Below are 16,960 nucleotides of genomic sequence, written 5' to 3' on the forward strand. Positions count from 1 at the left end.
TCTTCCAGAGATTCAAACTTTTCCTCATGGGGTACTTAGAGTCTAGCCTCCCTTTGTTTTGCCTACTTCGCCATGGGCCTTCCACATCAATCACCAGATTGTTGGCCCGGTTCTCCTGGATTCTTTGTATTCCCTGGAAGTGGTGAGGGCTTTCTGTGTCTATATGGCCCGTACAGCAGGCTTTCGCAAATCTGATGCTTTTTTTCTTTATGATGCAGCTCGGCGGCGCTGACCTGCGTCCAAGCAGACTTTGGCCAGGTGGATCCATCTGGCTATTTTGCAGGCTTATGTTGCCAACTCTTGGCCCCTGCCTGTGTCCATTTCGGTGCATTCTATGTGCTTCTGCATCTCAGCTCTGTTGTGCTGCTATGTGGACTTCTCTTCATACCTTTGTTTGATTTTACACCTTTGCGGCTTCTGAGTCTAGTTTTGGCCACATCACCCACTTGCAAATGAATCAAGGACTACCCAAGTGGCCGACACCGGTCCAGGTCACCCTAATGCCAACACTCTATTATACACACCTAATTCAAAGGGACTAGCTACTGTGACAGTGAAGCGAGAATTATCAAAATATAAATAAATGTCACAAAAACCACCCGCCAGCCCTGTACACCAAATTCCAACCAAGGCTTACCTTACCCCAAAGAAAGAACAGTAATGTATAGTCACAAACCAAGGAAAGTGTGGGCATAAGTTACTGTGCCAGGGTCAAGCTGGTCCTGCTTGGATGCAGCTCAGCTACTTTTAGAAAATCAAAGAACATGGCTCTCCCCTCTGATACGACCCACAGCTCGAAGAGGAACATCATGGCATAGGGAAGCTGAAGTTTTCTCAACCAAACTGTGCCTGGCTCTCCTTCACATCCAGGGAAATTTTGGACCTTTTGTATGCGCAAGACAAAGGATCGTGTCTCTGACACTAATTCATTACCGCTCGCAACTGCGATTACGCATGCAAGCGGCCGATAGTTGCGTTCTACGCATGCATTGCACTAACCGCCCACTGCGTTTGGGACTGCAATTGCACTGACTACGCAGACCCAACGCAGAGTGATTGACAAGAAGTTCCATTTGTGGGTAGTGACGGGGGAGGTCTGAGAAACGCAGTCGTGCCAGTGTGTTTGACCACTATTGCACGGGCGTGCATAAATTATCCACTGCGAAGCTGGACACAGCCTGAGCACTCATAGCATAAGATGAAGTTAGCAATTCCTGAGTAAGGTCAGAACTTGTGCAAGTGTGCGTGAAGCTGTGATGGTACTCTGTAGTACCGATGGTTTTGTAGTCTTGCTAAACATTACGGATGTGTGTAAGGTAAGGTGGGTGTCCGTATGTTGTGCTATGACGGCATAGCGATCGAAATGGATTATCATACTATTGCAGTGGAACTGCGTGCGTAATCACTATTGCGATCCTTGCTGAATCAGGCTCTCTGTCTCTACAGATGAGCATTTTTTCTATAACTAGGTGCAAGGTGATGTTCCTGGCAGCAAATCTCAGGGGATGGGGATTTGGTGGGAACTCTCCACAGCAAAATGAATAGGAAACACATCAGGAACATAGAGAAATGGTTGATCAAGACCTATTATAACTTTAGTTTGCATGTGCTTCTGTTTTTAGGACAGACTAGCAAGATGACCAGTATACTGTCACAAACATCATTCAGTATCAGATAAGTTTGGTGCAGCCGTAGTCATCGGTGTCTTCAGGCCACCGACTTGAGGTTTCATAGGAATTTGGACATTCTCAAGCGTAGATATGCGGCTATCCAATTCGTACGCTCGCTCTCTTTTTTTGCAGGTCATATCTAGAGAGTGAGAGGCCAGACTGCACCTCTCCAATATTATCCACTTATTTTTACAGTTACTCACAGCCCACAGCACCTGCTGCAGTGTGGTATCAGAGGATGAAAGAGAGGCTTCCTCTGGAGGTATGAAAAGCGTGTTTCCCCGTGAGAGGTGGAATTGGAAAGTGGTCCAGCTTTCCAGATGCAGAATTCTGTTCCAATTTTCCCATAACTAACAACCAGGTCCCGGAGAGAGATGAGAAAGGTGAGTAAATAGTGCCAATCACCGCAGCAGGATAAAAAATGGATATTGGAGCTGGAGAGCTTGCAAGATTGCTTGCTGCTCTATGTCCATTCTCTCATACCAATGTTTGAAATGCTCGTTCATAGATGCGTTCTTTGTAGTGTTCCCACATGTAAAAGAATGATTATGCTTTTAAAGACTTTCAACATCTAAAGAAAATTGTACATAAAAAAAAACACATTCTGACACCTCAAACTTAAAAGGAATTTTAATTAATGTTCTGGTTTAATACAAGTATTATGCATTCATAAATTAAGATATTTCCTAACAGCATTTTGCTAATACAAAGAGTGCCATCTGGTGGTCACTTAAGAATCCCAGCCATCTTCTGAAAACATGCCCACATTTCTTTTCTGAAAAGTCTTCTGAAACTCTTCATCAAACATATTGAGATCTTCTTCATTTTTAAATATCCCCTAAAATTTGCAAGAACAGAGGTCAATACTTACACAAAATACTATTACTTACAGCAAAATAACACTGCACACTAATCTTTATAAACTCTCTCAACAGAATATTACAGGTTGAGTATCCCATATCCAAATATTCCAAAATACGAAATATTTTTAGCATGACAGATAGTGAAACCTTTGAGTTTTGATGGTTCAATGTACACAAACTTTGTTTAAGGCACAACATTATTAAAAATAAAGTATAAAATGACCTATAGGCTGTGTGTATAAGGTGTATATGACATATAAATTAATTTCATGTATCTACACAAACTTTGTTTGAGCCACAAAATTATTGAAAATATTGTATAAAATTACCTTCAGGCTGTGTGTATAAGGTGTATATGAATCATAAATGCATTATGTGTTTAGATTTGGGCCCTATTCCTAAGACATTCAATATGGTATGCAATTATTCCAAAATACGGAATATTCCGATATCCAAAATAACCCTGGTCCCGAACATTTTGGATATGGGAGACTCAACCTGTACTGAGAATTTGCACAAACAAATAATAAAAATTTTAAAACCTACATTAGAGGGTATACAAGAGTTTCACAAATATACAATTATTTTTATAAATTGTATTTCTAGAATCAGACAAAGATACATATAAACCCTGAGCAAGGTTTTAAACTAAACCAGTGGTTCCGAAACTTTTTTGAATCAGGGCACCCTAGAGTATCGGCATTGTTTTCACGGCACCCCAAAGTTTAAGTTTGTTATTGAGAAATTCAGAAAAAAATGTAGTGAAGTAAATTGTGCTGACCTGTCATCCTTAGGTTTGGTTATATCAGGGATGGGAAGCCTCAGGCCCGGGGGCCGTATAAGGCCCCTGTAATCATTTGTTCTGCCCTCTGAGCTTTTTTCTGCTAGCCTCATCTGGATAGCAGGGTGCCTAGAATGGCACCCTGCAGCCAGAAAATATGCAGCAGTGCCGCCTGGAGCATCCCTAGGATGCTCCAGATGGTCACACCTCTGCCCTTACAGCTCCCCGGTGGATCCTCAGGATGCTCCAGGCATTGCTGTAATCACTGGCGATTGTGGCGCCGCCCCATGTAACATCATACGGAGGGGGCGTGGCCTGCACCGGGCCCACAAATAATTGTTATATATATATATATATATATATATATCAAAATGGCCCTCAGCAGAAAAAAGGTTCCCCACCCCTGGGTTATATGGTGGTGGACAGGTTTGTGCTTCTGTTTGTCCTCATATTTACATTACATTCACCATAAAGAATTTGATTTGGTGCTGGACCACCAACCTGAGGCACCCCAGGGTGCAGCGGCGCACAGTTTGGGAACCACTGAACTAAACCATTAATATGTTTTTCTATTTAGAAAGCGGTAAGAGCAACATGAATATAAACTTTTTGAAGGCCTTCTCTGGGGTTGTTCCTAATCCTACACAAGATGTATTTGTATGGTTAGCAGATGTAGAACTTAAAATATGTTTTTGGAGACTATTTTTACTTTTATCTTTAGTAGTCATTACAGATTTTCCAGGAAGGGCATACTAACAGTGGCAGTGTCAGCTATTAAATGTAACAGGAAGTGTCACAGACTTGTTAGTTGAATGAAAAAAAGTCGACACTCAAGTAGGAAACAAAAACAATGACTACATACAAAGATTGGAGGCAGGTGATCAGCGCTTACAGCAGCCAGCTATGTTTTACTGCTTTTGCACAGAGACCCCTAATAACCCCCACTCCACACCCAACGGGACAGGTGGAGGGTTAGACCACATTTTCATCCACTGCACTCTTTTACAATTGATTTTCTTCCATGCTAACACTGATCAGGGGGGCTTCCACGGGAACATGCAATATGATTTGGAAATGTGTCCTCCCAAAAGTTGCTCTCCAGAGTCTGATGGTTAATACTCTTCCCCATCAGCTGCTGGTTTCCTAATGTGTGGAATGTGACATGCAGCAAGGTTACATATTAATGGGAAGAAGCCACATTTGGCAGACTGGAGATATGGGCACTAATGGACACCTACTGATAATATAGCATTAGATAAGTGGGGCAAAGTGAAGACCGTGTAGGGATTAAATGCAGGTGTATGTCAACATCTCTGTGGCTCAATAGAGCATGCTATACTTGCTTTAATGGTAAGATCATGTTACATAATAAGTTCACTATAATGAAAACGACTGGACTACAATTCATACATATGTTTTCAAATCCATTAAGTTTTTTGGCACCATAAGTTTTCATCTCCACTTCCCCAGACCATGGAAACCATTTTACATTATATAAAATAGAATAACGCTATTGTATAGATATTGCATAAGCACCAAGACTCACCTTTGGAAGGTAGCCCAGTAACTGAGTGGCATGTTGCTTGAGCAGTTTCTGTCTCTCCTCCTCAATGATTGCCCGGCGAAATGCTTCTCTCTTCTCCTCCTCATCTCGCTCATGGAATTCACGTTCCTGCACACATACAGTATAAGGATTAGTGAATACGGTTTCTTTTTTTATGAGGATGTGTAAAATTATCACATTTGTCTAAGTCCCTCCCAACACTTTTCTCAATGTTTCCTGGTGCAGAATTTACAAATCATCCCACTTCATATAGCAGCTAATTTACTGAGCGAGTGCTTCCACAGACCACATCACCTACTTGTTCAATGTACAAAGCTTCCTTTGTATATTGAACAGTTTATGTAACTCTAATTCTTAATAGATTTTCTATTTTAGACTACATCAATGACGTAATGTCTCACTTTATCAGCGATAAACTGTTGGCGTCTGTCCTCAAGTAGTTTTTCCACTGCTCTTTTGTGTTCGAGCTGTTTCATTCTCCTCTTCTGAGCGTTCATCTGCTCAATCCTGTCATCCTCTGCAAACTTCAAAAGCATGGCCTGTCTGAAAGCGTCCTCCTCTTCTTTAGCTGCTTGTTGAACAATCTGCTTAAAAGCCATTTGTTCTTCGAAGGTTCGCTGTAACTCCAGCCTTTGACGAATTTTCTTTTCCATCTCTGCCTAAGAAAGTCCATGCAAACTGGGTAAATGAATGTACATTTTTGTGTAACAGGCACTACAATAAAGTTAATACAGTAAGAGACTTTATTCCTACAGCTTAATGAAAACATTTTGTGGCTCTACAAGAGCTAGGTGGGAGAAACAGGCCTCTGTATGCTTTATGGACAGGGAAGCCCTCTTGTCCTTGAATAATCCATCTAGCAGATATGTGCTACACTGTATCTTCTAGGCAAATTTGTGTACACATTAGGCGATATATATTGGACGGTATGTTGTTTTGAGGCAAATTGGAACGCCTTCAGTCTACATCGTATAGTGTGTACGCTCAATTGCGCGTTCACGTGCGTCGTTCATTGCATCTTCACATCTGATGTGCTGCACGTCACATGGGAAGATGTCGTGATTGATGCGGTGCATATCATGCAGTGTATATGACCAACCGGAAGACTAAACAATGATTGCATAGTGTGTACAGGAGAAAAGATTAATTGGATACAAAGCTCAGACATGATATATCGTGCCATCATTTGGAAGATTGCATAGTGTGTACGTTCTATTTTGTGTGTTCTGTGATGAGAGGAAATTGGAACGACTATCGCATCTTTTTTACGTCGTTCTGATATGTACCCGGTCTAAGTTAAATGTCCCTTAAAAACATACAAATCAGCATAAGTGTCTGGACTCGCAATTACTGAAAGGTAGGTGTGTAATTGTACTTGGGTGGTTTCAAACCCTATAGAATGTGGCGTGCATTTGTGCTGTATTGCAGGAACACATTTTCTGCCTGTTCACAGAGAACCTATCGTATAAATCAGAAAAATTAAATTAAAATTTTACATCATATAGAAAGCTCAGATCCCACATTAACATGGGATCATATAGCTGTGACTTACATACAATAATAATATTGTAGCATTACACTGGACTTTGAAAGACAAGAAGGGAAAAAGTAGAAAATTAACTTTTTACAAGAATGTATTTGGCAATGAAAATTGTATGAAGCTAAATGAACATGTTAGAAGGTAAACAAGACGTGGTCTTGTTACTAGGCATTAAAGCAGCTTGCACTATCCTCTTAATGTCTGTATTACCTCCCTCAAGGAAAACATCTCTGAACAATAAATGCTTTAATCCCCTATTAGTCCGCACTAATCTTCAAATCTGAAGCTGGTTTGTTCACCGCTAAAGTTCTTTAAATGCAACAGATTGCTACTACAAGCCATTGTTAGAAAAATCAATGCATTCCTTAACAAAATTATAATTTAACTAAGTGCACTCCAGGCAGGCGAGTATTCTAAACCTAGCTTGCTAAATAAAGTCAGTTACTTACAATTTCTCGTTGTCTGGCCTCCTCTGCCTGTTCCTCCAGGTACAACTCTTCACGCATTTGCTCCAGCTCTTCTCTCTGTTGCTGTTCTCTCTGGATATGTTCTGCAAGCTGATAGGACAATGGATTGGTTATTTCTAACTCTACAAAGCGCCCTGTCCTAATAAATTTTCTGTTATTAACCCGAATATCTAGCGAGTGATTACTTATCCAATTGCGTTTTATGTTAAGTTTACCCTGCCACTGGTTGTGAATAGTGAATGTTACTAAAACAGTTTAAAAGGAAAATATAGGGATGTACCAAATTCTAGATCAACCAAAGGATTTTTATTTTCTAGTACACACATTCTCATAGGCATCCCACTTTAGTACAAATTAATGCTATAGAAATATCTGATATCTGTTCTCCAATCTGAGCCAGAAAGTGTGCAGTATCTGGGAAGGAAATGAAAAGTGAAACAGGTGATGTCCAGTTCCATGTTTGGATGCAGTATGTACAGTCTCTAGTACAAGGCTTATGTAGATGTCCTTTGGTGTGGGCAGGCTAACTGACACTTTTGGGGGAATTCAATTGTTTTTTGGGCCCCTTAACCAATGGCTGCCCGACTGGGGGAATTCAGTTGTTGCTCCGTTTTGGCGTAAGAGCCGCCAGTGCTGACATTTCTGCTCGCACCCTCCTGAGGTGGTGAGCAGGAATGTGCGAAAAGTCAGTGGTTTGGCCATGACCAGGACTATAGATGGGTTTAGCCGCTTTACGCAGCTAAACCCAGTCTTTGGGGAGTGACAAGCACGATAATTAATGGGAGCTCAAAAAAAATTGCATTGCTCAGTCAGGCGCCCATTAAATATTGCAGCCCCCCAAAACATGTATTCCCCCCTTTAACCACATATGTAAAATTAAAGGTCTCAACTCTTGATGTAATATGCTCATATTGAGTAACATTTTTTTCCTTTACGTTATAATATATTTGTCCATCTAAGTATAATTTTTTTTAATGGTATTAAGTTTATTAATATTTTTATTTTATTGGTAATTCCAGTTTTAAGCAAAAGCAATGACTTGTATCCGGTTTATTCTTCTAAGGTTCTAGTTTGTGGCTATTTAGATATGTAGTAAAAGTAACCAACCAATAACTAATAGAAACAAAATGTTTTCAAATTCATTTAAATCCCAGAAAGTTTTCTTTACTAATAAACATCAAACCTGAATGCCCTGTGAATGTTGTATTTTTCAAAAGAACAACAAACTAGTGTTCTGGAAAGGGGAGGACTTTTTTTTTACAACACTATTCATTATGTGACCCAAATCTTGAATAAGGACTTTTGTATTTAAGTTAAATCCTATTCGCAAAGTCCATTGTAGGACACTGGAACCATGGGATATAGAGGCGAGTGCAGAGCCTGGACATTTTAATAAAATCTCAATGAAGTCTGGCCTCCTTCCCCTCTATATTCCCCCAAATGTAAGTCAGCCATATTTGTAACTTAGCACAAACACAGGAGAGAGACAGAGATCAAACAGAGGAGGACATTGCTCTCCAACAACAGATAACATAAGTCAAATAAAGGACTTAACCAGAGAGTAAAATGGGTGGGCATCCAGAGTACCCCAATGGACTCTGATAAAAGTATGTAACGTTGCATTCATTGGGGGATACTGAAACCACGAAGACTTCCCAAAGCTGCATCTAACAGAGGGAACATTCCGATTTGCTATGTGCAAAACTTTCCTTACAAAACCAAAAAAACAATGAACTTGTAAAACTTTGTGAATATATAGACTAGACCAGGCGGCCACTGGTGTAAGGTACACTCACTTTCTCACGGATAAGACAAAACAATATTGCCACCTGTCTAATATGCTGTTGCTCCTCTGTATGCTGCCAAAGAATCTCTAAACCACCAAGGCCTCTGAAGGTGTCCTGTGATATCTAGTATCAGGGCTTTACTAGCTGATTCTTTAATGCCTGTAAATTGCGAGATGGAGCCTCGGATTGGACTTGTTGCTCCAACACATTCCACAGATGTTCGATCGGATTGAGAGCTGGTCAATTTTGAGGCTAGAGCAAACCTTAAACTCTTTATCATGGTCCTCAAACAGTCTGTGCAGTGTTCATGCTAGGCTATTTTAGCAGGGTGAGGCGCCCTGCCCCATTTTAAAAGTGCAAAAAATTGCCTTGCGCACCCTGCTAAAACAACCTGGCCGCTGCCGTTCTGCCGCCGCGTGAATAAATGCGGCATCTATTCACTTTAAGGGAGAGCTTGGGGGAAGCCCAGCACCTCCGTAGATGCTGGGCATGCCCCCATTAGTAATGTTGCCGGGTTGGCATGCCCCCAATATTGACTTTGGCAGGGCCGTGCCATTTTCGGGTGTGCGCGCGGGCTACTGCCACCGCACTAGTGCACCCTGTCCGCCTCAAATCTTGGCGGAAAGACTAATAAAAGGATACTTTTTCACACCAAAAAAAATTACCAGGTCCACATCAAATTAACGTCCAGATGAATGACTGGACCCAAGGTTTCCTAACATTGCCCAAAGCATCATACTCCCCCTCCATCTGCTTCTTTCTTCCCACAATACATCCTGCTGTCATCTCTTTCTAGGTAAATGGTAATTTACTTGATGTCCATAGATACCAGGAACTCATTGTTTTCCCATGCAGTTTGGAAAAAGGGCTGGAAAATTCAGTCTAGGTTTTGATCTAATAAAAAGTTTTGACTAAAATCCCAACCTTTTTTTGCTTTCCTGGAACTGGAAATGACCCAATGAGATTGTCTTTTAGCGAAAGCCTGTCTCCTTTTTTTGTCTATGGAAAACCCATGGTGAAAAGCCATATGCATGTAGTCTTCAGAACTAGGAAGTAGCTCTAATCTAGGATTCCACTCAGATATCTAAAGTGGAACTGAACCCCAAGTCACTCAAGCGAAGAGAGGCATAGACCACAGAATATCCAAGTTAGCAGAAATGCAGATAGTCTGAAGGCTGGTTCTTTATCTGACAAAGACCATCTGCGTTTTTGCTGTTCTACTCAGAATTGGGCCCTAGAATAAGCCTTTTTGCTATTTCTAAAGTTTGAAGGACTGACATCTAGAACCCTTTGATTTAGGAGCATTAACATGAAGTAAATAACTTCTTCCCCCTGTGGCATGATAATTGTATTCCACTCTGGACCAAAGAGGACATTACCTGCAAAAAAAAGTGAATACCAACTTCATTTGGATTCTGGGTAATGCCTTGATTCAGAGAATCTGTCAGGTTCCAGAATCTGAGTTCTCAACACTTAAGTAATTGGATGCCTCACTGTTATGCTCAATCAAATCCTTAAATGCGACCTTAATCTGTCAGAGGGTAGGCCTTCAAAAAGCTGTTATGACCATTTTAGAACAGCCATAACCATCTCAGGCCAAAGCCAGAAGGGACCCAGCTGCCATGAAAATAGGTTTTAAGATAGCTTTGCATTTATTAGCTCCACCATATATAAGTGAGGCAACATTCTGAATAGGAGTGTTTGCGATTTATGACAACCACGTTATAGGAGTTTAGATTTTTCACTATCCCTTCCTAAAGGATAAAATTATAGGAATGCTGCTTGGAACCCTAAACATTTTAATGAGATGGACTTCAGCTTCACAAGGCGGGCAAAAAGCATCTGCCCTAGCCTGTCCACTATGTAATTTTGTGTGACATTTAGAACGATTCTAAAAATGTCACAAAAGTTGCCCCACAATATACAGTTTTACAATTGCTCCTTTAGTCCAGCATGACAGGGAAATGTGTAAAGGGGACAGATTTAGTACACAATCACAGTGTGAGAGAGAAACTACAAGACCCTAAGGAGACAACTTATAACTAGTAAATTTGCAATATATCCTCTTCTCTATAACTCTATAACTGTACTGTGCTAGGAGATAAAGTGTCGCTGCAGCTGCAGGTCTGTCGGTGTTTAAACGTGCCCTCCTGTGAGAGGAAAAGCCTGCCAAGGAGGAGAAATGAATCTGCTCTTCAGCACCTCTTACCTGATCCTAGCACCTTGTGTGTGCTGAGCTGTCTGTTAACTACCGTTACAGTTGCAGATAAAATGTAAGCATAAGATCAAATAAATAAAATAATAAATATATTAAACTTAAACTAATAACTTCAACTGCCATAGACAGCACAATAAACAGAAACACCCTGCTTCTGTGGCACTTAGCAATACATAAACCTCTACACCCCATGGTTCCAGTGTCCCCCAATGGATGACAGTTCTAAGAAATAAACCCTCTTTATAAGACAAAGCTTTTACATTCCTTTACAACAACTACATCTTGTGATTCCATCATTTGCAGATATTTTACAGTCTGTATTAGAGTATTCATAAACTGAAATAAAGTATTTTCACAATTTCCAGCTGTGGTGTTACCCTGAGAGTGTTTGCTATGTATGTCAGTAACCAGTACCCTGTCCTGAAGAGCCCTTTTCCTCTCCTCCTGCTCTCTAGCTTGTGCCATGCGGTCCTCCTCTCTTCTCTGCTGCATGTTTGCAAAGGCCAGGATTCTTCTGTTTTCCTTCTCTATCTTCTCCTTCTCCATTTTTATCCAGTCATCCCGCTGCTCCTTGAATTCCTCTATGTATCTCTTTGTAGCATTCATTTTTTCCAGCTTCTGTTGTCTTTCCCTGTTAATATATCCATAATAGATGGAAAGACAGTTGATTACATGTTAAACATCTATTTAATTTGCAAAACTGAGAAACAAATTACATCAGTGTTAAGTTATTATATATAACGCTCTCTTTCGACTATATCTCAGTCCTGGCGAGTCCTATATTCTGCCGTCTGGGTGTTACCCTTGATTCTTCCTTCCCACACATTCAAAATATATCTCACTCTTGCCTTTCCTCTGCTGAAACATCTCTAAGATCAAGCCCTTTAACACCCCAGATGCTACCAAAACTCCTATCTATGCACTCATCTCCTGCCTCGACTATTGTAACCTCCTACTCTCTGGCCTCCCCTCTTGACTATTCCTATTTTAATCTACCATGAATACTGCTGCTCATCTTATTTTTCTTTCTAACCTCTCTCACTTGCGTTTCACTTCATTGGCGCCCAAACCCCTTTCCCTACCACATGTACACATTTACACCCTAGAAGTAATCTAGATTTCTCTTGAGACCATAGACCTTGAAGTCTCAAGGCACACACATCCACTAGACTATTAACTTGAGCAATTGAACGATAACATTATCGTTAGATAATCGTTTGAACATCGTTGGTCGTTTAGACACCTATCATCGTACAAATATGTTGTTGAACCTGACAATATCGTCAGGTTGAACAAGTTTGCAGATGATTGATGTGCCTTCACTGCTCGTTCAGTGAAGGCACATAACAGACAAACGACTGCAAGATTACAATGTCGTAATCATGCAGTCTTCTGCCTGTCGTCTAGTGGATGTGTGCCTTTAGATATAAGGTCACTGCTCCCCAGCCTTTCAGGCTGGCATCTCTGGTGACAACCGTCCAATAGCAAATGCTGAAAGGACGTCCAAGGCTTTGGGAGTTCAGCCACCACAACGAGGACTGACAAGTCCGGAATGTCAGGCAAATACCTGCGTTGACAGGCTTAGATTCGAAAGACTATTTGGCCCAGATCTTCAGCTGAAAAGTTTGAGAGTGGATGTGAGCAAATTGTATTTCTTTGAAACATGATACTATTTCCTGAGCAGCTTCATGCACAGGAGAATGGAAAATCTTTTGGAAGTTAGTAAAATCCTGACTTGGTTCTGAAGTGATCAATTTTTTTTCCTGAAGGAAAAACCACTCTGGCAGGAAGTGTCGTAGAGGAGTCCCAGACAAAGAAGCCTCTGCGTTGGGATTAACTGGATTTTGGATAATTCATTATCCATCAGTGCAAATCCATGGTCTTTGTTGTAAAATGCAAATGACCAGCAAGAAGACTTGTCAACTCTGCTTTTACCAAAATGTTGTCTAAATATGAAAAGTGTCACTTCTTTCGATCTCAAAAATGCTGCCATGACTGCCATGTTTTTTTGTAAAAAAAATCCTGGGTGCCGTGGTCAGATCAAAGGGAAGTGTTGAAAATGGTCCTGCACCATGGAGAACCTAAGAGGCTCGGATTGCTTCCCAAACAATGTGAGGAAGGACCAGGTAAAGATTCTGAGGACAACCCCTGTACTGTGTGATAGGTTGAACAACTCTGTAGACCAAATGGGAAATGGAGTGCATCAGAGCCTTAGCCCAAGTTGATCAAATATATTTCTTCCCCCTGTTCCAGCTGACCCAGTGTCTCCTACTTAAGTCCATAACTGCACACAGTCTTGTCTGCCATCTTCACAATAGCATCTTCATGTCAGCCAAAGCATAAGGAGTTGTAACTAGAGTTTGTAGTGGATTTAGATTGGACCTTGGCCAATTCTCTAATCTCAAATAAAACAAATTCTTAAGCATTGCATGCTACTACTGCTTCCTCATGCAACCACCTGGTAATTCTACTCATTATTGTATAACAGTGTGTATTATTATTATTATTACTACAGTTTTTGCAATCTGTCCTCATTTTGCAGTATATCAACTTTGTTGCTCTCCATACACCCAAATCATGGTCCTTTCCCCGGTTTTCTACAATGTCTTTTTTGTCCCATTTCTTGGTGCTTCCCTGTGTTCCGATTTATTTATTTTTCTCTTTCTGCTCTGTTATTCCCCACTGTATATTTCACTTCTACAAATTGCTCAACCTGCACACTGTGACCCATGTACATGTATGTGCCCTAGATGGCTGCCTTGACTGATACTTTCACGGACAGATTGAAAAACATGTGGGACTATTTATTCAGTGGGTTAGTCGTTTTCCATTTTACCCTTAAATTTCTTACTTCCATGTATGGCTTATCTCGCACACTGTAACCTATGTAGAGTGCTCAAGATGGCTGCCTCACCTGGTACATTCGTGGGTAGGATGAAAATGCATGGATCTGATCCTCCATTATATGTCATTTCTTTCAGACATTTGCCTTTTTTTACCTAGTGTAACCTCGAAGTTTAGGCACCCGAAAAGGCTGCGTCGCCTATTAACTTCTGGTTAGGATGAATAATCCTTAGAATGTATGATACAAAATGGCTGCCTCAACCATATATTATGTTTATGGTTTTCTGTATTTTCTGCAATCTAATCCTCTCTTTTTAGGTTCAGGGTTTCTGTATTTTCTAAACTTCTATATTATGTTCACAATTTCTATAAATCACTTTGAGACCTTCTGGGGAAAAGCACTATATAAATAAAATTATTATTATTTATTATTAAAATGAATAAGCCTGCTACAGACTTTTGAGGAAAATGTTATATATGGTTCAGTTATGAGGAAATAACCCAATTACAATGATACACAAAAAGATATTGATTGTAGAAGAAAAATATTTCACAAACACAACATTTTCACAAATAGTCAATTAAGAAAATAAATAAATCAACCCAAAAGGTTTCTGAGAGGATAATACAGAGAACCCTGCGTACGAATGAGTGGGGCCTCAGAAATGCCCTGCTTACCACGAGCTGCAGTCTGTGGGAGCTGCTTTTTTTTTTCTTAGTTGACAGAACAGTCAGTGAGAGCAGATTCTGGCGGGATACTCCTATTGTTTGGGTTTCTGTGTTTTGTTTTGTTTTTACAGACTATTACCACTTCATATTAATTTTAAGCGGATTCCTCTGCAAATTGATATATTACAGATAACTATAAATCCGACTTACGTTTGATCTTCCTCATAAATCTTCCTCACAATTTCATCAACCAGAATTTTCTCCTTCAGGAATTCCTGATAAGCTTCCTGCCTCTTCATCTCCTTTTCTTCCAGCTGTGTTTCCAGCTCTCTCTGGTAATGTAGCTTCTCCTGATAGCGCCTGGTCTCCCTGGCCACCTCTTCTTCTGAAGCTCTTTCATGTTCTTCCTTCATTTTATGAGCTATGTCCGATTCACGTTTCTATTTTGGAAAAATGTTTTGAAAATGTCAATGGAATAATAAAAAAAGCAGATAAATATAAAAATCAGATTTAAATAGATTATATACTGTATAGGTCATTAACCTTTCAACCATGGGGCTAATGCAATAAACAAATGTGTATATTTGCCAGTATGTAGAATCACATGCATCTCTGTGGCTGAAGCACCCCTATTCATACACCTGGTCCATAGCAGTCATTACATTTAGAGGGGAATTCAATTAGCCCCGATATTTTTTCGGCTTTTGAAAAATGGGAGGTTTTCGCAATTTTTTTTACTTTTTCACATGCTATTCACTTAGCCCCCATTTTTGCGCCTGAAAAAAAAAATCTATTTTCGGGCGAAAACACATAAGTAAAAAGGTCAGGGACCAATGTGTTTTGTGTCCGGGATCGCGATAACGTGGCTGATCAGGGATTTTTTTAGAATAAAATCCCTGATAACTGCCGGCTTCGAGGCTAATTGAATAGCCCCAGAGGTATCAATTAGTCACTGTATATAACCCCAGCTAATTGTATTCCCCCCTTTGTGCGCACATTCATCTGCACGTCATTGATGTAAAAGTTATGGTAAGAACTTACCTATGTTAACTCTCTTTCTTCGAAGTCCATAGGGTCCACAGGGAGACCTTGGGGTATACGTTGGGAACCAAATCCGGGCACCACGCAGTTAAAGCTTTCAGCTCTCAGAACAGTGGCGGAACTCCCGGAGACAATGGAGTCATTTGCCGCCGGGCTCCAGCCCTTAAGGGGGCACCTGGCTCCATTGTCCCCCGGGCCGTTCCGGGCACTGCTATGGAGTGCTGCTGATCGGCGCTCCACCTCCAGCGGCGTCAATACGGGGCGCCCTATTTGCCAGGCTCCTGCTGAGTGTGTTACCAGCGGGCACCCGGCTCCTGCAATACCCCCGGCGGGAATGGAGCTCAGTGAGTTCCGCTTCCAGGTCCCGCAATGCACTATGGGAGTGACGTTACTCCCATAGTTCCGAGGAGCGGGCGCCGGGGACGGAAGGCAGCAGTACTGGAGCGGGGTTTCAGGCAAGTATTATTTTTTTTGTATGTGTCACTACAGGGGGCATAGTTGGGGGCTCACTACAGGGGGCATTACTGGGGGCTCACTACAGGGGGCATTAGTGGGGGCTCACTACAGGGAGTTTACTACTGGTGGGCCCTTACTACTGGGGCACTGCAAAGGGGGACCACTACTGGAGGTACTGCATAGGGGGACCATTACTGGGGGGCACTACATAGACGGCACTGCATAGGGGGACTTCTACAGGGGGCACTGCACAGGGAGACCACTACTTTGGGGAACTGCATAGGGGGGTGGCAGCTAGGGCTGGCATAGGTGCTGGTTCATTTTAATTTGGGGGGGGCACCAACATTTATCTTGCCTCCGGGCACCTGGGATGAAGTTACGCCACTGTCCCAGGATGCACTGGGTTTACTCTCCCTATGACCCCGCCCCCAAGCCAGAGGCACCTCAGTTTGTAAGTAGCTAAAGGCTGGAGGAGGAAAGAGAGAAAAAGAAGACTGGAACACTCAAGAACCACACTCACAGAGAAGGAGAGGGGAAAGCGGTGACCAGTAACATAGCCCATATCAAGCTAGGTGCGTCAGAGCTGGTGCCCTGTGGAACCTATGGACTTCGAAGAGAGTTAACCAAGGTAAGTTCTTACCATAACTAATTTTGTTCTTCAGGGTCCATAGGCTCCACAGCGAGACCTTGGGGATATCCCAAAGCAGTCCTTTTAAGGGTGGGGATGCTCCTGTGCTGAGAAGAGAATCCGGCACCCAAAGGAAGCATCCTGAGAGGCAACGGTAACTAATGCATAGAACCTTAGAAAGGTCTGGATGGAAGACCACGTGGCCGCCTTGCTAGGCTGAACAGCCGAGGCACCACGGTGTGCCGCCCACAAGGATCCCACAGACAGAGTAGAATAAGCATTAACAGAAGCCTGAACAGGAAGGCCTTCCTGTGTGTAGGCCCCTGAGATAGTCATATGAAGCCCTCTAGCCAATGTTTGTTTATTGGCAGGCCATCCTTTCTTGTGAAAACCATAGAGCACAAATAAGGAATCTGATTTCCGTAAGGAACT

At 41.7% G+C, this 16,960-nt stretch overlaps 1 protein-coding gene across 2 annotated transcripts in view; it reads right to left on the reverse strand.

Moving 5' to 3' along the window:
* Positions 1 to 2,282: 2,282 nt before the first annotated feature.
* MNS1 (meiosis specific nuclear structural 1) overlaps positions 2,283 to 16,960 on the reverse strand; it is a 28,762-nt gene continuing 14,084 nt past the window's right edge. For both annotated transcript variants that reach the window (XM_088443107.1, XM_088443114.1), the window contains exons 5-10: positions 14,614 to 14,843; positions 11,305 to 11,521; positions 6,868 to 6,975; positions 5,280 to 5,537; positions 4,861 to 4,986; positions 2,283 to 2,508 (exon numbers count right to left, since the gene is read on the reverse strand). In XM_088443107.1, coding sequence (XP_088299233.1) covers positions 2,401 to 2,508; positions 4,861 to 4,986; positions 5,280 to 5,537; positions 6,868 to 6,975; positions 11,305 to 11,521; positions 14,614 to 14,843 — 1,047 coding nt within the window. In that variant the 3' untranslated portion in view covers positions 2,283 to 2,400. The remainder of the gene's footprint in view (positions 2,509 to 4,860; positions 4,987 to 5,279; positions 5,538 to 6,867; positions 6,976 to 11,304; positions 11,522 to 14,613; positions 14,844 to 16,960) is intronic.

The sequence above is a fragment of the Taudactylus pleione genome, unplaced genomic scaffold, assembly GCF_031769625.1.
Source record: "Taudactylus pleione unplaced genomic scaffold, aTauple2 ptg000019l, whole genome shotgun sequence".
In the NCBI taxonomy this organism is placed as follows: Eukaryota; Metazoa; Chordata; class Amphibia; order Anura; family Myobatrachidae; genus Taudactylus; species Taudactylus pleione.